The sequence below is a fragment of the Hippocampus comes genome, unplaced genomic scaffold (genome assembly GCF_001891065.2).
Source record: "Hippocampus comes isolate QL1 unplaced genomic scaffold, H_comes_QL1_v1.1 scaffold56, whole genome shotgun sequence".
Lineage (NCBI taxonomy): Eukaryota > Metazoa > Chordata > Actinopteri > Syngnathiformes > Syngnathidae > Hippocampus > Hippocampus comes.
The window spans coordinates 302,172-322,412 of NW_017842056.1; the positions used below are offsets into that span (position 1 = coordinate 302,172).

The following is a 20,241-nucleotide window of genomic DNA, read 5'->3' on the forward strand; positions in this document are numbered from 1 at the left end:
GTCCCCCACTTTCGCCATTAACGGGGCCGGCTGGAGGGAAATGATTTCTAACGCAGCACCCAGCAGAATAACCGCCAAGGGTCCTCTTGAGCGATAGCTGACAAGCGGGCCTTTGCTGAATTTGATCGCAAAGAGGGAAAAAAAAAAATCTCAAATTGAACCTGATTGTCGGAATGGGTACAGCCTATTTTAGGCAATCAAAAGATCTGGGGTGAGGAATGTCGTCACCGATTAATCTGCCAATCTGGCCTTTGCCGACTCTGCTCAGAACCGGGTAAAAATGCTCGCATCCGGGCGATCTTCGTCGACCCCTCTGCAGCCATTCAAAAGATTCAGGGTGAAAAATGTTCATCTTACGCGACAAGGTAGTAGCTCGAGCCGAAACACTTTGCCACATCTGCCCCATCTTGGGTGGTCATTTGTGTTGTTTGATGAGGGAGCCAAGTTCAAAGTGGCACCACCAAGAACATCATTTGAAGCGCTGTGTTTAGTTCCTTCTAGTTGTCTTTGTGCACTCCAGCTTGTCATGTGACCACAAGTGTGCGTGCCAACATGGCACACTATATACAAAAGTAAGAATAAAGTTTCAAAAATGTTGACCATGTTTCAACGTCACCAAACGGAACATGTCACACCAATGCGATGAATGCTTGCTGTCACGCAGGCGGCAGGAAGCGGTCCCGGACACATGGCGGCGGTTTTAGCCATCCGCGTTATATGCGGCAGTACAAGCGGCAGTGCTGGGAACGCGTTACGTGCCCCAAAATGAAAAGCACGAATGATGGATGCTCCCCCCCTAAAAGGTTCTTAATAGTGAACAACACGAAATCTGCCCCAAACAGTGATCCCAAAACACTTTAAAAATAATTTCTTAATTACAACACCATCCTATAAAAATAAATGGCATGCCGATGATTTGATTTTGGGAAGACACATCTGTAAAAATACGCCGGACTACTTTCTTCTCAGCCATTTCAGGCCTTTTTTAAAATTTTTTATTAATCATACATAAAGTACATAAATAGTCTAATTTATAAATACAGTGTATGACAAAGGGCTCTTTATCTTTCGTTGGGAACTGTACTGTATCTTTTGTTGAGCAGCTAGCCGTTGGCGGCTGGTGTTCACATCCGTCATCGCCAAAAACCATTCAGACCTTTCTCTGCATCACCTTCAAAGATGACCACTCCGCTTTCTTCTCTCCTGCTGTCGGACCTCGACTGGAAATTTCCGTCACGCCACAGTCGGCTGTCTGCTGGTGGCCAACTTTAGCTCGTCCTCTGCTAAGCTAGCACGTTAGGGGAAGAGGGAATTTGCGCACTATCTTAGTACTACCGTCTTGATTATTCTCAAAGGCTGACATGCTAACAGTAGTTACACGAGCACACAACAATTTTTTAAAAATCATAGTAGCCGAACACTTGGAACAGATGAAAACACTGTATGGAAATGTGACGCATACTGTTCAACCTCAATGATGCTAAACTAAAGCAAAGTACACAGTTGTTTTTAAACATCTTGACAGAGTTCACATGATCAGGGAAAAAAATATCTGACCGGATTCTTTTGCGAAATACAATGACGAAAAAATAGTCGTGGAACGAGAAATAACAGAAGCTAGGCTAACTGTTACCACCGGATAATAGCTCAGGACAACGGGGCCTCTGCCTAATGCGATTGGAAAGGCTGAACGATGCTCAAATTGTGTTACCACACTCGACTGAAGCTAGCCATGCAAAGAGAAGAAGGACTTGCCTTCCATTGCGTTTGGAAGCTAACGATGCGCGAACTACACTTACTGCTAAACACATGACGTGCTTGAAAACAAGGAGCTGATCAGCAACAACAGTTCCGTCTTTCATCATATGGTGTGTTTTCACGACATCGCCATGATGTCATGGTGATGATGATGTCATTGTCTGAGAAGGAAGAGAAGTCCCGCGGCGTCTACGCCGACATCAGCAGTCCTGTGGTCGCGGTACACGCGCACACACAATAAGTCAGGTTGTCTCTTCACATGTGCAACGCGACGACGCGCACGAACCCACCTTCCTTGCCGAGCGGCGGCAGCAGAGCATCTTGTCTGTTGGCCAGCACAAACGCCAGGGTGGCCAAGATGGCGGCGTCCAAAACGCCCAGGATGGCAAGGATGAAGGCCCAGTGGACGGAGCAGTTCCCCGACGAGAAGCTGCCCACCTGGGTACGACACAGACGCGTGCGCGCGCACACACACACGAGCCGCCATAAACCATCGACTGTGTCGAATCAAACCGAGTCTCGAGCCACTCACCGAGTCGCCGCATAGGACTCTCATCTCCGGACTCTCCCATGAATCGGGGAACAGCAGACAGGCTAATGCCAAGCAAAACCCTGAAGGCGGAGATGGGAGCAAATAACCAAAGTGCAAGTCCCAAGTCCGAAAACCGGCGCCTTAATTTGGACTCCAGTCAAGCCACGTGACTGGACGCCGGCGGCAATGAGAAGCGATCGCACCTGCTGTGAGCTGCAGCCAGGCGCAGATCTTGTAGACGGTGGCGGCACTGCAGAATCGAAAGAGGCAGAGACAAACCACGCTGGTCCACACAGCCCACAGGGACACGCCGACCAGGACTGCCACGGACTGGAAGGACGGCAGAGGGGACAGGCTGGACAGACGGCCGCGGCAGTCTGGAACCGGCCTGTCCGACTCCAGACACACCTGATGTGATGTGGGAGGACATGGAGAGAGAGTCGAAGTCAAGGAGACATCCGTCTGCTTTCTCGAATGCTTGTCCTCAATCAGGTCAGTTTCCAAAATTGCTTCGGTAAACAAAGAACTTGAGCTGAGATTTGTGCTGTTTGTATATTTTGAGCAGTGAATATCAGCCGGCATGACTACTTCATGTTCGTGACATGCCGACGTTACATTTTGAGTCCTCAAGGTACCTGCAACGATTTGCAACTGTACGTAAACTTATGCCTCTGCGAGAACTAGAACTTTGGAAAACACAACCGGATGTTTCATGGTTTTACTTGAAAAAAAATATGCATTGTTATCGTGTGTGTGTCTGTGTGTTTTAATTGAAAAGTTATTGAATGGACATGAAAATAATGAATTAATCAAAAAGTTCTAGATCAGGGGTTTCAAACTCATTTTAGTCGCGGGCCAATTTTGAATCACGTCTCTCTTGGGAGGGTTGTTATGACAGTAAAACCACAAAATTATTACACAACAAATGAATAGATTACTAGTTTTCCAATCAGTCAAGTAAATTATAATAGTTTGTTCAATTATTGTTCAAGTGGGTGTAAACACGTTAACAAAATTACAGTACTGCAAAATATTGGTCCAGATTTTAGCAAGTTGACACACATGCTTTCGCGGGCCACATAAAATGAGCTGCCGGGCCAGATCTGGCCCCCGGGCCTTGAGTTGGACACCCGTGTTCTCGACCAAATCTGAACTTTTTATTGCTGCAAATGGCGCGCGTACATCGGCGAAGTATCCTCTCGATTGCAGTTTGCAATCACCTCAAATAATCCCAGGGTGCCAGTGGGCGGGGCCGGCCCCGTCCCCGGGTGGCGCACTTCGGCGGTTCCGATCCAGGACGGCTGCACCAGGATGACCACCTGAATGATGGCGAAGCACAGCGTGCACACGGCCCACAGGGCGCCCACCGCGCGGGCGCTGCGCACGAACTCCGTCTGGTACAAGCGGGACAGGTCGCCCAGGCCGGGCGTCACCGCCGACGTCATGACCGCGCTCACCGGGCCACGTCACTCAGATTTCCTCGGAGGACGTAGTCAAAAATCAAAATAAGATCACTGAACGGACGACATGAAATGCTTGTTCCCGACTTTCATCCATCCAAGTGTGGGTCGCCACTCAATGCCCCGGCACAGATTGAGAAACGAACATTCACATTTCCAGCATTTTAGACATTCTTCAATGAAGCTAACAGAGGAACGGGGAAGTCACACATTGTACAACTTGAGCTCAGATTCGAACCTTCAACAAGGTCACGCGAATGCACTAACCGCTACCGCATCGTGTTGCCCAGAACGAAAAGAAAATCACGTTCGGTCTATCCAAAACCCTTAAGACTCGAACGCAGACGCCAGATGATCCGCAGGCGTGACATTTTTGCAATAAAATCCGCCTCACCAACGCCGAGTGATCATCACCGCTTTCACCACCGTCTGGGATTTTTTTCATCATACGGAAAAGAGGAAGCAAAACAAACCAACCTGCAGCAGCTTCGCGCGCACGCTGGCCGAGAGCGACTCGAACCGAGGCGCGTTCCCGTCTGGTACAACGGCGCGCGTGCCCGTCAGCGAGGATGGGAGCGACGAGGACGCAAATTGGACCCTCCACCACAGCGACGCCCGCAGGCGGACCGAGGAACATCTTTTTCAAGAATTAATTTACAGAGGAACCCGCGGATTCAGCAAGTTCCCTTTTCTTTTCTTTTTTTGGGGGTGGGGGGCGCGTATTTTTCACGGAAAATGCTGACTGGAGGTTGATCGGCGTTTTTTTATTTTCTTCTGAGCAGGATCGTTCTCAGGCTTCTGCAAAGCTTGCCGATGAGCCGACCATTTGAGTCAGGTTGTCGGAAGAGGGAGACATGTAAGGCAGGCTGGATTGGGGATCTCGACGTCCTGGTATATGAACCACGCCTTGTTTGGCGACCAGTCGATTGTTTTTCAAGGTGTGCCGAACTCTGACTACCAGTCCAGTGTGGGTCTATTTGACTCGCGCTCAGCCAGCACCCTAATGAGAAAAAGCGAAAATAAAATCAAATAAAAATGCATGGCTGGATGCTGTATGTGACCACATCTTGTTATTGAGACTGCAGAGCAAAAATGATGTTTGGATGAAGAACCTTTATCTGTAAAAACATTTTTTTATTATTAATGTTTGTATTGAAACATTATTGCACAACAAACAGGCCTCCTCAAGTTGCCATGGCAACCTCAACATCCTAACGTCAACACGACTCATTGGGTAGAAGGCAAAGATGGACAGTGAACCCCAAAAGCATAAAGAGGCAGAGAAGGTCCCCCATTAAGATGCAACAGCAGTCCCAGTTTCCATGAAGTCGAGCGAATGTTTTCCTTCGAGCTTTGAGTATCCCTGTCTGCTTTGTATTGCTGCTCCGGGTGTGTTGAAGTAGCAGTGGTTTGAGGGTTTATAAATACCGTTCCTAATTTAGCCCCGTTAGCCCGCTCATGGCTCTTCCTACCGTATGTTAGCACGAAGCTAGACAACGTTTGTGATTTGGTTTTGTCGAACTTGTGGTGCTTCAATATACATTTCTCAATTCTGTTTCCTTTTATGTGACAGTTTTATCATAAACTTCAACTGGGAGTGACAAAAATCTGCTGGACGCAAGCACGCCTCGCCTCTCATTTGGGGAGGGAGTCCTCTTCTTTTCACTCTCTCAAAGCGATCTGAGTCGCCCGTTTCGAGACATCACGCAGGTGAAAATGCTCATCATTGGAAGTGCATTTTAGCAAGTTAAAATGTGTTGAAAGTCGGTGGAAGTGATAAAATGACACCCCCTTCAAAAAAAAAAAAAATTGCATAGTATCTTGCAGTTTTTCTTCTACAGCAGCAAACTGGAACATATTCCCGCATAATAAACAGGGGTTCGCTGTAAAAATGATCAAATATATACAAATCTGAGCACTCTTCATTTTCATCCTCGTTCTCCTAACTCCAGGGCGGCATCTCCTCTCCAAACTTGGCGCTGTGGGCGGCGCTCTTCGCTTCAAACACGGCCTGCACGCATCAAGGAGGTTATGATATCACAGCAGTACAACTTTTCTGCAAGTTTAAAAAACAGCAACATCAATTTGTAGTGTGAAACTGTGGAAAAGTTGAGAGAGGGAGAAATTTTTTTTTGGTACCGTACGTTCGAAATAAGCAGTTAATCAATCAATCCGTGAAACATCACCTGGTTGTGCACGTAGGACTCGCACGCATAGCACCACACGGAGAGGTCGCAGAAACTCAGCACCACCGGATGATCGGCCGTGGCACCGTGCATCAACATGTGCTCGTTGACGTAGCGGCCGCACGCCACCTGATGCCGGGGAAGCAGAGCGCAGTCTAACTGTGTAAATGGGTGGAGTTTTCTTTTGGTGTTTTGCCTGACTTTGCACTAGTCCAGAGGAGCGTAACGGGGCGTTTGCGCCGTTGTGGGATGTAACGTAGATGAGTGGCATCCCTCATTTGCATTAAAATCAGGGCGGTCGGAGAACACGCCTTGCTTGACAGAAATAGACTCGCTGGGGTTTGTGCATGACATTGGCAGCTAAACTGCAAGATCTCCCCTTGCGGATGACACAGTCAACCGTGCATGTGACACGAACAGTCGGAGACCACCAGGCACCGATGATGTGTGTGGGTACCCTACCATACCCAAATGTCTGCGGAGTGCCAAACCGAGCTGCCTGCGCCGTGATCAAAAACACTAAAATCCCGTTACATCGCCCGCGCTGCCATTTAGACCTGGTTTTAAGTAGTCTAAAGTTGAGTCTACTTTGTCCCTCACCAAATTGCAAGATATGCCAGGAGGCGCATCACCTGGAAGGCCCAGCAGGGCAGATCCGCCCATTTTTAGGCTGAGCGCAGTCGATTTTCTGCGACCAAATTAGCTGCATCAAGGGTGCTTTAGCTTCATGTGTTGGAACGCCCAATGAGGTGCACGCTCGACGAGACTTGCCCTGGTACCAAAACTAAGATGCACCCATTTTTAGCTGACTGGACAATCAGTGAGTCACCTTGTAGCAGGTGAGGCAGATCCAGTTCTCTGCCTCCGAGGCACAGTCCTGACAGTGCTGGAAGATATCGATACCAGATGGGGGCAGGGGCTTGATGGCGTCCAGGTGAGGACACCAGGACAGAGGGTCCACCACATACATGGGGGCCTGCAGACAGACACGCACACATGCACGCACGCACATCTGAGTTCATTTGAGTAGGAAATTCCAGAGCAGTAATGGAGTCCTGACTGACCATCTGCACGCCACACGTCAGCTCCAGAGTTCCTTGAGGCTTGGACCAACCGCACGCTCCCCCAGGCTCCGCCTCCTCCCCAGGGTCAACATCTGTTGGTGCGGGGTCGATGACGACCTGAGCGTGATAACAAAGCATAACGTTGGCAGGCGCTAAGAAAGAAAATGTGAGAAAAACTCCATCAACTATGAAACGTCCTTCACCGAGCAGTTACATGATCAAGACTCCTGTGGTATTTGGTGCATTAATTTAATGATTCATCTTAATGTGGTTTAGATTTCATACACTTGTGTTTACAGCTGCGGTTGCCCTATAAATAAAGTTGAGATTTGTTTTGTCCATTCATTGATCTAATTTAAAAATTGGTTTCATTCATTATTCATTCACTAAAAATAATTAATTATTCATCCGTCCATTTTCTAATCTGCTTCTCTTCACGAGGGTCGCGAGGTGTGCCAGAGCCTATAGCCAGCTGTCTTCGGGCAGTAGGCGGGGGACACCCTGAACCCGTTGCCAGCCAATTGCAGGGCACACATCGACGAACAAACATTCGCGCCCGGAGTCACACCTTGGGACAATTTAGAGTGTTCAATCAGCCTGCCATGTATGTTTGTTGGAATATGGGAGGAAACCGGAATACCCGGAGAAAACCCACGCGGGCACGCGAAAGCATGCAAACTCCACACAGGAAGGCCGGAGCCGGAATCGAACCCTGCACCTCTGCACTGTGAGGCGGACGTGTTTAGCAGCACATGGTCGCCCACCGCTGGCACAGAGGCACAAATTACCCCCACTGCCATACCGATTGCTTGTTGTCATGGCAACACTGATCCGATGACACCGCAAGCCTGTGAAGCCTTGAACTCACTGGTGGCTGTGAGCTTTCTGCTGATCGGCTCTGCTCAGGGGACACTTCACTCGACTTGGCCCTGGACCGGTTCCGCTCAGACGTCACTTCACTTGACTCCGCTTCCACGTCGGGCGGGTGCGCGCTTGGACTGATGTCCAAGCTGGCCAAACCTTGTGTGAGTTGGTCCAAACTGTGGTCTGCCTGATTGGTCCAAACACCAAAAACAATGTCAACGCTTGCCACGCTGCACATAAATATGTCCTGTGTAGGTGTTTTTGTGTTTGTGCTGTTACTGTGTTGCCCTCCAGTCCAGCAGGGGGCAGGGGTGGTTGGTCTGGACCACTCTGTCTTGACCTCCTGCCTTTGCCTTTTCCACTGCGCCTCCGATGAGCGCTCGGGGAAGGTATAGCTGCTCGCAGGGATTCGGGGACTAAGAACAAAAGGATTAAGATCTGTTCTAAATGTGCAATAATATATTTTTTCAAGTTTTTCAGACTCTTTTGTAATTAATACAAAAGTGGACAAACCTGATAGAAAAATATGGTTGTAAAAAAAAGCTCATTCGGACAGTAATCGCATAGTCATTTATAGTTATCTGAAGTTAAAAATGTATACTATACTGTTAAAAGCAATGCGAAACATTGAAGGTCTTGAGGTAATTTTTCTGCCATGAGGTGAATTTCATGCTGGAATTTGGTCGGAAGAATGGCACATTTTTCTTTTCAAATTTTGAGAAAATAAATTGCAACATGACGCAACGTGTGGACTCCTGCCCATTTTTTTCTCATTGTAAAGTACTACTCATCCCCAGTTTGCACAAAAGAGATAGATAGATGCGTCAAATGTGTCACAAAAAAAGTTTGGGAGATAAACCAGAGACAATCGCAGGCCCACCGCCCCCCCGCACTCACTGTTTATCCGCAACGACTTCCAGTAGGGGGCGTGGTGCCGGATGACCTCATTGATGGCTGCCACGGCGGCGTCGTGAGGTGGGGGGAGGGGCGTCGCCAGCGAAGGAGGAGGATCACCCAGCAGCGCGCTCGTGCACATGGCCATGGAGTCGGAGATGGACGTCAAGTTGTAACCGCCCTGCGACGTGACGTGACAGGTCACGCGTAACAATTGTTTGTCGGTTAGCATTCGGGCTGGGCGATCATTTGGTTTTATGGATGAGTTCATGGTTATTTGTCAGGATGATCATGATTTGTCATTGAATGATATTTTTCAAATGTTGGGTCACTCGAATAAGAAAATCGAACGCACCTTTGAAAGGTCAAAGGAAAGCTACGCAATGCACAGGGACAGCGTGATGGAATTTGATTTTCGGCTCGGGATGAATTACAAGGACGTGATAAAAAGCTCGGCATCGCAAGGAATCGTGATCACCGAGAGACATTCGAAGAAGCTGTTGAGAGCCAGCGCTTGCTTTCCCGGCGGAGGCACGACTTGGACGCCGGGATCGATTTTATTGCTCAGCAAGTGCAGCGCTCTCGGGGGGGATCACGGTCTACCAAATGAAAACCATTTGTCATAATATCACTACTTAATGTGGGAATAAAATAAAAACGTAAGATGCAATAACTTGTGGGTTTTTAAACGCAACGATTAGGTCAGTGAGAAACGAGTCAGTAAAGGTGCGCTCAATTTGTTTACCATTTTATCCGAAAAGGGATCAGTGCTACTTCATGTGCACGCAGTAACTATTTCATGCACACGATGTCATTTGTGTGCACAATCTTTTTTTTTTTAATGTCATGTCTAGGGCTGCTTTCAAGTCACCTCCAATATGAGTAAAACTCGGCCACAAGCCAACGACATCAGCATGTGCGTGAGGTGTGCGTAGCACTCGGGGGTCACGCGGTATCCGCCCAGAGGGTCGCCCCGCGCGGCGTCGAATCCCGCCGACACCAACACCAGACCTGGATTGAACTGCGAGGCAAGGGGCGGGGCAAGTTCATTGAGATCGCCTAATACACACGGCAACGTATACACAGAGCACATCGGGAGGTGGAGTGCTCCACAGAGGAGACAGTCGACAAAACAGTGCGATTGTTCATCTTTCGCGGGCATCATGAGCGTGTATGCGTGTGCACCACCTCAACGGCAATCGGCATGACGACGTGGTGGAAGGCGGCGAGGTATTCGGCGTCACCCATCCTGCCGCCGCTCCACGCCACGTTGACGTTGAAGCCCGTCCCCTTGGCCACTCCCACCCGATTCGGGGCGGCGTCCTCCGAGGACGGGAAGAAGTTCCCGTTGTCATAGCGATGGAGGGAGACGTAGAGGACGCTGCAGAGAGGGAGCCGCACCGACCGGTGAGCTGGCTGATCAGGCGCGACGCACGCCGGGTCACGCGACGTCTCACCTGTTGTCGTCTTCAAACATGTGCTGCGTGCCGTTGCCGTGGTGAACGTCCCAGTCCAGGATTAAGACTCGGACGGGCGCATGCCGGCAAGTCTTCTGCGCGTAGCGAGCGGCGAGTGCCGCCGTGTTGAAGAAACAAAAACCGCACGCAGTCCCACTCTCGGCGTGATGACCGGGGGGACGCACGATAGCCACGCCGCTTCTCACCTGCACACACGGGATGAATAAGAAAGTAAATGACGCGCTATTCGGCGATCATGTGCATGTTAGATGAGCCGCTACCCGGTCGTCGGGGGCCTGCGCGTCATCGTACCTCACCTGAATTTTGGCCCACAAGAACATGGATGTATGAGCGCGCGTGTTTGAAGTTGTGGCGGGATCGCTACCTGTCCAGTCATAATGTGGTCCACAGCATTGAAGCAGCTTCCGGCGGCCAGCAGGGCTGACTTGAAACTCTGATTGTTGATGTAGATGGAGTTGAACTCTTGGCCCAGTTTGTGCAAATCCCTGTTCTTCATCGTAGTGGTCGACTTCATCTGCTGGATGTGGTCCGCCCTGAATAAACATGAACATGCACAGTCAATTCAGTGTGACTCCACAAGCGAGACAGCGTAAACCACGCAGCCATCTGCTTTGTCACCACAGCGCTCCTCAAAAAATACTCCCTGGTCAGTTGACCCTCTTTTCACTCACACAAACAAATTCACCAGTCCAAGTTTATCCCTGAAACATTCCCCTATTTTTCACTCTCTGAGGACTCTGCATACCACCACCCACACGCTCGCTTCCAGCGGTTTTCGTAATCTCTTCGTTTGCGGTCTTTCTGCAATAAACGACATCGTTTACGTCATTCGTCCAAGTACCGTTTCAAAGTTTAGTAACGGAGCGCTGCGCCTGTTGTTTTAAACCTTTCACCCTGCACAACTCATTTTTTTCTTTGTAGTTGTACTTCGCTTTTATTTCACTTTGTTTGACTCTGATTTGCTCCCGGGTCAGAACGGCAAGTGACAATCTGTCCTTCAACTGGATGAATTAAGATTTTTCAAAACCCAAACACGTCACCAGTCAATCGTTTTTCAATATGGGCCCAGATATTGACTGGTGATGTGTGCGGAGCTACCTCTCGCTCCAAGTCAGTCAGAATAGGTTGAGCCGTGATCCTGAACAGCATAAAAAAAAAAAAAAAAAAAAGAGCTGGCAAGCGAGAAAATCAGACTGTTGCAACTGCGACCAGTCACAGCGCAGACAAATTTCGTGCTTAACAACACGTACGTGTGACACATGGCGAGCTCCTCCTCGGTGGCGAAGCGAGACGGAATGCGCTGGCAACGTTCCACCAGACCGAGCTGCTGATGCCTTGAGAAGATCTTGAAGATTCTTTGCGGCTGTTCAGGATGATGCCTGCGGACAAAAGTGGAGCTTAGCGGACCCCGTCAGTCATCCGGTCCAGTGCGGGACGCCCACAAGCGGCCACCCAAGCACCTGTCCCACAGGTTCAGGTGCTCCATCATTCTCTCGTCGTACACCAGGCCCGTTGTCATGGCAGCGGGACACGGCGGGCTCTCCTCATCCGTTGCTAATCCGAGGACTTGTCCTTCAGCAAGATGGTCGCCCTCTACAGGAGACACGATGCAACAGACCGAAGCTAAAAACGGAATCGACACTGCCGCAAAGTTACGGGATATTGTGTGTGTGTGTGTGTGTGTGTGTGTTTACCCAGCACTTGCAGTGAGGTCCAATATGGATACAAAGCTGAGATGCTCTCAGAGATGGACTTCAGGGCACTGACGCACAGAAGCAAATGTCTATTTTACGATCAGTTAGTGCACAGTTCGCCCTGTGTTAGTCTAAATGTCATGGCATTGCCGAGTCGAGCCATTTGAATTGAATTTTTCTTTCACAGTTTGCAAGAGTTGCCGGGTGGTCTTAATAATCAATCCATCAAACTTTATTGAGACAGCACTTTTCAACATAAAAATGCAACTCAAAGTGCTGTGCAATTAAAAGCGTGTCCTAGGTCGTTCATTCCCGGAACACCTCGCCAGGGAGGCGTCCAGGAGGCTTCCCAATCAGATGCCCGAGCCACCTCATCTGGCTCCTCCCCAATTGGAGAAGTAGCGACTCGATTCTGAGTGCCGAGCTTCTCACCTTCTCTCGAAGGGACAGCCCAGACACCCTGCGGCCGCTTGTCTCTTTCGGTCATGAGCTATAGCGGTTTGGAAGGTAGATCGAGCGGTAAATTGAGAGCTTTTTTGGCTCAGCTCCTTCTTCACCACGACAGACCGATACAAAGTCAGCATCACAGCAGACGCTGCACCGATCCGCCTGTCGGTCTCCCGCTCCCTCCTGCCCTCACTCGTGAACAAGAGCCCAAGATACTTCAACTCCTCCACTTGGGGCAAGATCTCCTCCCCGACCCGGAGAGGGCACTCCACCCTTTTGTGACTGAGGAGCATGATAATAAATAGCACGAATACAAAACAAATACAAAAGAGGAGCCTCCCCTTGCCCCCAACATACACAGATGCATATCATCGCAAGCATTGCCTGTGCTCGCACTCACACGCACGCCCTCGGAATAATTAAAAGGCCAGTGCCAGAGGACCTCAGGATCCGCGTGGGTTGATATGATAAAAGCAGGTCAGATAAATAAGATGGCCCAAGACCGTTAAAACCTTTAAAAACGAATAAAAGAGCCTTAAAATCAATCCTGAAACACACGGGGGAGCCACTGCTGCAATGAATAACATGTCCGTGTCACGTTTTCGTCCCAATACCGCAGCTATTATCGATGTGCTCGTAGTGTATTTCTTGCCATGGTGGAATTGGCTTGTTGGACAAAACCTCACCCTGCCCCACATTTCAATATTTTCAGAGACAGGAAAATAATTAAAAGATTGACTTGTTTAAAGGTCCAAGTCCACGAAAAGTCAGCAAAGAATTTCATCAATGTGGAGTTGACATTAACGATTAAAACCATTTTTCTGTAAATGGTTAAGAGACTTTTCATTCCGCTTGAGTGAACACGAAAGATCGCAGCTTTCGTTTTGAGGTAACGCGACCAGGTCCTTGGCAATGCCACTTTCCTGTTGAAGTTTGCTCATTGATTGTGGGAATTGCCCTCCACAACCCAAAAGGTCATAAAAATGTGAGGAAAAATTCAGAAGTGTCACCCTGTGTGCGTGTGTGTGTGTGTGTGTGCGTGTCAGGTACCAGTCAGACGGAGCAGTGGGCGGAGCCATTGGTGCACAGGCTCCCCCCAGCAAGGCACGAACACAAGCGGCAGCACCCTTCGCTGTCGCCTGCAGGTTGTAACCTCCCTAAACGTGCATAAAAAGACACAGACGTGCACTGTACAGACAAAGTCGAAATGTAAGCCTTTTGATAAAAGCAAACGAAGCCGTTACTCTCACCGATGACGAGCAAAACCTAAAGTGTTTAGACCAGGGGTGTCCAAGCTTTTTCGTTTGATGGCCGACGACAGAAAAATGGCCACCTTAAAAATTGGTCAATTTTTGGAAACACGCTCAAGTCAAGTCAAGAAAGCAATTCCAGATTGTTGGCTTTGTTCGTCAGCTTTCTGTCCAAGGGGTTAAGGCAAATATTTGAGCAAGTTCAACAGTACATAAACTAATTCATGTGTAGTAATGGCACCTATTTTACTGGCACCATCCCTACTCACTTTACCCGTTTTTAACTAACTTTGCAAACCGTGTCAAATGTTATTTTTAGGGTTTTGTTTTCCTTTCTTTGTCATCTCGCGGGCTGCTGAAAAATGCAATGACGGGCCGCAAATAGCCCCCTGGGCCGTAGTTTGGACACCCTTGGTTTAGTTTGTTACCATTCACCAGAAGAACTAAGAAAACTAAAATTCTGAACAATTGGCTGAATTTCAACAGAAATTGCCGAAATGTTTCATCTTCGCTAATGCTGGTACTGTTTGTTTGTATGAAAAAAAAACACACACACACACACACACACAAAATAGAGTCTATAACTTTTCTCGTATTATGTTCATACATGCAGGCAGCCATGTTGGTATTATGCTTTCATACGTGCATGTTGTTTTCGTTGTTTTTCTTTTTACCTCGAGAGCCAGAATGAGTTGACCTTCTGCCAAAGACATCAGCATGTGTGTCAGTGTCTGGAAACATTCGGGACTCATGCACATCTGGCCCTGAAAACAAACAAACACACACACATCATTTAGGATCATGAATTTTTCTGTTGATCCCACGTAACATGATTTTGGTCTTGCAAGTTTTTCTTAATATTTGCAGTCTATGCCAGCAAAGAGCAAGGGAGCCCATCGTGATGTCATAATCACCCTGTCATACCTTGGGATCCCCCAGTGCGGCATCAAAACCAGCAGACACCAGAACCAGCTGCGGCTGAAACTTCACTCACGCATGGATGCACACAGTTAAAAGTTTGAACGGAGGGAAAAAATAAACAACTTTTTAATATGGAAGTGCGACGTCCACAGTTTTCTGGACAGGAAGCAGTGAGCATTACCTCGTAGGCGACCGGGAGCAGCAGTCGCTGGAAAGCACACATGTAGTCTGCGTCGCTTTTTCCGGCCTGAACAAGCAGACAGCAAAGTTGTCAGTAAACTGAATCGTTTTTGGGGTTTTTTTTTTCCCTTGAGGGGGTTCCGACAGCATTTATTCTCAACTTCTCTGTCCCGTGAGTTCATCTGGTGTGCTGTGGCAGATCATTCCAAATCATATCACTTTGTTGATCTATCTGCCAGGGTCACACAGTGACAGGTAGAACAACGGAATAGTCTTACAACCGGATGGCAAAAGTTACACTTAAGAGTGTATGGACTTGTTGCCGTTCATACAACAGAATACGAAACTCATAAAACAGGGTCCCCGCACGACGGATATTTTTGTTTCGCGGTCTGCCGCAAATTATTTCCGAGTGGTCAAAAGTCGGGGGACGCTACGCTCGAGAAGAATTGACATGACTGACCGCGGACCAGGCCAGGTTGATGTTTCGTCCTTCGGCGGGGGCGCCGCCCACAAATGTGCTGTCAGACTCTGGCAGGTGAGGCCAGAAGGCACCCCGCTCAAACCTGTGCACGCTCACGTACAGCACGCTGACGCACGCATTCACACATTTGAGCACGGTTCAACAGGACAAGGCTTGTTATTGTTGTGTTGTTTAAAAGTGGGGAGAGGTCACCTGGGGTCTTCTTGGAACACACGTTGGACACCTTGACCGTGATGAATGTCCCAGTCCACGATCAACACCCTGACGCAAAGACACGATTTAACGCGCTTCAGTCAGTGGCTTCAATTTTTAACGTCCTGACTTTTTTGAAATGTCTTCGCTTTGTCTGAAAATGTCCTCAGTTTGCTTCTAGTTATACCCCATTTTGCATCTAATTGTGTCAAAATATTCTCAGCAAGTGGCTCAAAATCCAGGGCAGTGCGCATGGACGTCCGGCGGCAGGCACGCCCTTATTTGGAAGTGCTCGCATAGCAGCCTGCCAGGAAGTAACAGGGAGGCTTTTCCCACTGGCTGATCTATTGCTGTCACCACTTTGAAATCACTCCGCCAGCTGCGCTGCCATTGCATGAGCCCTCTGATGTCGCGGTGCGAAAAGGCCTTAAATTGCGTGTGTGTGTGTGTGTGTAAATATTCTAACTAATCGGCACGTTTTGTGTTTGTGAGTTCTTCATGTGTTGCGAAATCAGGGGTGTCCAAACTTTTACATTTGAGGGCCGCAGGCATAACAACGGAAGGACGAAAGGGCCGCTTTAAAATTCGTCAACTTTTTGAAACACGCGAAATCAGTTCTATATCATTTGTATTCTTTAGCTCATTTCAAAATCATGTAGGAAATTTCCAAGTTTTTGGGGTGGCCAACAGCCCTCTGTCTCACAGAACGGATCCGGCTCTGCACTAAACAGCAGCTGAATCCCATCTCCATATTTAAAACCCGAAAAAGAACAAACAGTCGTTAGGTGACCATTTTTCAGTTACTTGAGCCTCATTCATGGGACGTCTTCATCCATCAGCAAGAGAGGACAAAGTGCTTCTAAAATGGAATAATCTTTATTCACTAAAGTTTTTTTTAATAAAAATGGTATTACTCTTTTTAGCATTTATTTGTATTGTTGAATACAGAGAAAAGTTCGACAGTACACCCTCCCTTGTCACGCTGCCACCTTCACCTTTTTTAACACATCGGTTTTATTTATTTATTAGGGGGGGGGGGCACGTTGCGGACTGCTGAAAACTGGATGGCAGGCCACAAATGGCCCCGGGCCGTAGTTTGGACACACCCTGGTCTAAATCTTCTGTGTCTAAATGTCCTAACTGTGTGTCCACATGTCTTGGGAGTTACGCGAGCTGTTTGTTTTTCAAAAATCCTTCCATCCCTACCTCGGACACATGTCTGCATTTTGCGTCCAAACGTACTCACTTTGTGTTTTTTCATAGCCCGACCTTTCACATCGAAGACACACCTTTTGACTTTGTGTTTGTTCTGAGCGTAACGAGCTGCAATGGCCACGTTGTTGAAAACACAAAAACCGTTGGCCTCGTTTGACTGAGCGTGATGTCCTGGAGGCCTGACAAACAAACACACGCACACACACACACACACACACACACACATACGTTATAGCTGGTTATTGGGGGAGGCCTGAACACCTCATCACAGCCTTCAGCTCATACCTGATGACAGCAAAGCCGTTTCTCAGTTTAGATGTCAACACCTGGTCAACTAGCTGGAGCACTGAACCCACCGCCAAGATGGACACCTGGAAGGTCTCCTGTAAAATGCATACAACAGATATTTTTGTGCGTGTGTGAGTGTATGTATGTGTGTGTGTGTATGTGTGTGGGTGTGCTTACGGGATGGATATAAACGGAATCATATTTGTCAGAAAACTGATGCAGTTCTGTTTCAGACATCGTCTGAGTGGACTTAATCAGCTCGATGTAGTGCTTCCTGGAGGGAGGACATGTGGCAACACACATCACAAACACCCGATCAGAGAAGATGTCAAACATGAAGATGGATTGTTTCATGTTTGGGTGAACTCACGTGTGCACGAGTAACAGGTCTTCATCAGTGGCTGCTCTGGGCTGTAACACACGCACACACACACACACACACACACACACACACACACACACACACACACACACACTTCAGTCTCCTGCTTCAGCAAAAAAGTCAGACGGTCAAATGTCTCACCTGCACTTGAACGCAGCGTGACAGCAGCCCTTGTCTGTCCAGCTCTTCCATGATGGATGTCACTCTGGCTGGACTTTCTACATGACTGAACAACGAGGCCAGTCATGAACAGGGGCATGTGACATGCATGCATTCTACAGCGGTCCTTCTCAAATAGTGGGCCGTGGAGGAGGCCCCTAACTTTATAAGGGAGTTCTCAATGTCACTGACAGACACACACAATCTGACGAGAAGCTACAGGCGACACGTGACCCGCTCCAAACAGGAAGCCCAAACATGGGCATCGTATACGAGCCCCTTGAAGGAGGCTCTTCACGCGTTTCAGAGGTCAGGTGACTAGAAATGTTTGTGTTTTATTAGATGGCATGTTTTCCATTTTTTTATGAGTGGACAGTGTGGGACCATATTTATACGGACTGCACTGAGAGAGACTACACACTATAAGGTCGTGTTCGGTGAGCTTACTTGGGGTCCCACAGGTTCTGATGATGGGTGAAGATCTCAGAATAAACCAAACCTGTTCCACTGGCGGATGACCTGCTGGACAGGTCCTGTATACACACACACGCACGCACGCACGCACGCACGCACGCACGCACGCACGCACGCACACACACACACACACACACACACACACACACACACACACACACACACACACACACACATATCTAAACATTATGTGGGGCCCATTGGCGACTCCTATCCACAGAGTATCAAAGGTTCTTCTGTGATGCGACTGGTTCCGCTCACCAGCCGCTGCAGTTCCACCTGAAGCTCCTCGTCACGGTCTTCTCGGTTCCTCGACATTCTCCCTTTCTTCTTTGCCTCCTGCAAGCTGCCACTTTTCTTCTTCCGCTGATTACCTTGAACTACGCCTCCCTGTACTCGTGCACACGCACACACACACACACACACACACACACACACACACACACACACGGCTGCTGCTTTTACAGTGTAACCAATCAAGATAACTTTGTCGAACTTGAATGTGACGAGAGTTTTTTTCAGAGCCCCACGTGATTGGCAAGTTAATATATCACCCACATTTTAAGTCCTTCATCAAACATTGAGTGAGTTAGCGTTCACTTGAGCTACCTGAGGGGACAGACGAGGAGACCTCCGAACTGACTTTTGTCCACATGATGATGATGATGCCAATGGTGGAGAATCATCAGCTCCAGACGACATCTCGGACTAGGTTCAACGAAACGAACAGTTTATTCTACCAGGCGGTCAGGAGACTGAACTCCCTCCCTGTTCTGCCCGCATCCCCCCCCCCACCCCAGCCTCCTGCCACAGACCCTCCCTCAGCATCTGACATCCGATTATTTCACTTAAACAATTCACTACCTAAGCTTTAACCCGCAATAATCACAAGTGCCTTTAATAGTCTGTTGTTCACTATTTATTGTTTTATTTGTTCATATTGATATATTTATGTCTTTATGCATGTCTTTATGCAGTTCAGTTTGCTGCCCTTATATTTTAGCTGTGTGTGTTTCAATGCACTGCATGTTTGCACTGTGGTTGAGAGAGGAAAGTAATTTCATCCGTGCTGTATGTTGCACATAGACCATATTTGACAATAAAGCTTGACTTGACATTTTGTTCCCTGCCAAATATCTGAAATGGCATGCACAAGTTTGGTTTTGGGTTTGTATGTCACACTCCTGTATACAGTCCCCGCCCCCCCCCCCCACCCAAATAATGGAAGGGCAAGTTCAATTCCTTTGTTTTTGTTGTACAGTATACGGAAGACAATTGGCTTTCAGATCAAAATATGTGACATAATTTGAGAATTCCAGCTTTTATTTCATGGTATATCTAGGTGCGTAAAAAAACCTCAGGACAGAGCACTTTTTTTTTTTTTGAAGGTATCCCTTTTTCAAGTGAGCAAAATTATCAGAGCAGACACGATTCAATCAACTTCAAGTGAATCACATATTCTAAATTGTTATTTGGTGGCATAACCCTGAACCTGCAACAACGGCATCAAATCTGTGGGTGAAGGGCAAGTTCAATTCCTTTGTTTTTGTTGTACAGTATACGGAAGACAATTGGCTTTCAGATCAAAATATGTGACATAATTTGAGAATTCCAGCTTTTATTTCATGGTATATCTAGGTGCGTAAAAAAACCTCAGGACAGAGCACTTTTTTTTTTTGAAGGTATCCCTTTTTCAAGTGAGCAAAATTATCAGAGCAGACACGATTCAATCAACTTCAAGTGAATCACATATTCTAAATTGTTATTTGGTGGCATAACCCTGAACCTGCAACAACGGCATCAAATCTGTGGGTGTCTTCAAATTGACATTACAAGTAATAACAACGCGGACGTTTTGGTAAAGGAAATGGAGCGCACCTTCTCTTAAAAACTGCAATAGGAGATGTCTGGAGAATAAGCGCTCCATTTGCTTACCCAACTGTCCAGGAACGATTGTGGCGTTCTTTCAACAGCTGCTGTGGACTAAACCTCAAGCTCAGGCACTGCACACACAGAAATGTCCCCGGACTTTTTTTTATCTCGGCTGATGTCAAAGCCGCTAATCATCATGCCTGCCCTCAGAGTTTCAGACATGACAATATTATTACTATGGCATGTGCACGTCACACCTAATTCGTGGCCACAAATAAGTATGCGCGTAATAGCAATACTGTGGAAAGAGGCATTCACATTAATTGAAAAACATCATCATCAACAACAACATCAACATGAGCGTACTTACAGGAAACTGCGTTTTTGATTTTACCCTGAGCGCCAACGAAACGACGCACAATGATCGCGTCACAATAGAGCAGCGCG

The 20,241-nt window shown here is 47.9% G+C and overlaps 2 protein-coding genes across 4 annotated transcripts; both read right to left on the reverse strand.

The window, feature by feature from the left end:
- Nucleotides 1-956: 956 nt before the first annotated feature.
- On the reverse strand, nucleotides 957-4,448 carry lhfpl4b (LHFPL tetraspan subfamily member 4b). Of its 2 annotated transcripts, XM_019860632.1 has the most exons (6): nucleotides 4,228-4,448; nucleotides 3,511-3,769; nucleotides 2,494-2,698; nucleotides 2,291-2,370; nucleotides 2,049-2,196; nucleotides 957-1,967 (listed from the first exon to the last, which is right to left on the reverse strand). In XM_019860632.1, the coding sequence occupies exons 2-6, from the start codon at nucleotides 3,733-3,735 to the stop codon at nucleotides 1,948-1,950; spliced, it is 678 nt and encodes a 225-aa protein (XP_019716191.1). In that variant the 5' UTR covers nucleotides 3,736-3,769; nucleotides 4,228-4,448; the 3' UTR covers nucleotides 957-1,947. The 2 variants fall into 2 exon arrangements, with proteins under 2 accessions (XP_019716191.1, XP_019716192.1); XM_019860633.1 differs by lacking the exon at nucleotides 4,228-4,448 and having other exon boundaries at nucleotides 3,511-4,221.
- Nucleotides 4,449-5,028: 580 nt separating this feature from the next.
- On the reverse strand, nucleotides 5,029-20,236 carry hdac6 (histone deacetylase 6). Of its 2 annotated transcripts, XM_019860629.1 has the most exons (29): nucleotides 20,165-20,236; nucleotides 18,532-18,630; nucleotides 18,184-18,312; nucleotides 17,896-17,981; nucleotides 17,431-17,515; nucleotides 17,278-17,318; nucleotides 17,085-17,181; nucleotides 16,905-17,002; nucleotides 16,694-16,798; nucleotides 15,405-15,473; nucleotides 15,192-15,318; nucleotides 14,730-14,795; nucleotides 14,552-14,611; nucleotides 14,302-14,391; nucleotides 13,428-13,534; nucleotides 11,931-11,998; nucleotides 11,697-11,829; nucleotides 11,487-11,615; nucleotides 10,601-10,769; nucleotides 10,216-10,421; nucleotides 9,947-10,139; nucleotides 9,630-9,779; nucleotides 8,762-8,939; nucleotides 8,144-8,280; nucleotides 7,869-8,051; nucleotides 7,001-7,117; nucleotides 6,766-6,912; nucleotides 5,937-6,065; nucleotides 5,029-5,761 (listed from the first exon to the last, which is right to left on the reverse strand). In XM_019860629.1, the coding sequence occupies exons 2-29, from the start codon at nucleotides 18,622-18,624 to the stop codon at nucleotides 5,693-5,695; spliced, it is 3,261 nt and encodes a 1,086-aa protein (XP_019716188.1). In that variant the 5' UTR covers nucleotides 18,625-18,630; nucleotides 20,165-20,236; the 3' UTR covers nucleotides 5,029-5,692. The 2 variants fall into 2 exon arrangements, with proteins under 2 accessions (XP_019716188.1, XP_019716189.1); XM_019860630.1 differs by lacking the exon at nucleotides 18,532-18,630 and having other exon boundaries at nucleotides 20,165-20,217.
- Nucleotides 20,237-20,241: the final 5 nt, after the last annotated feature.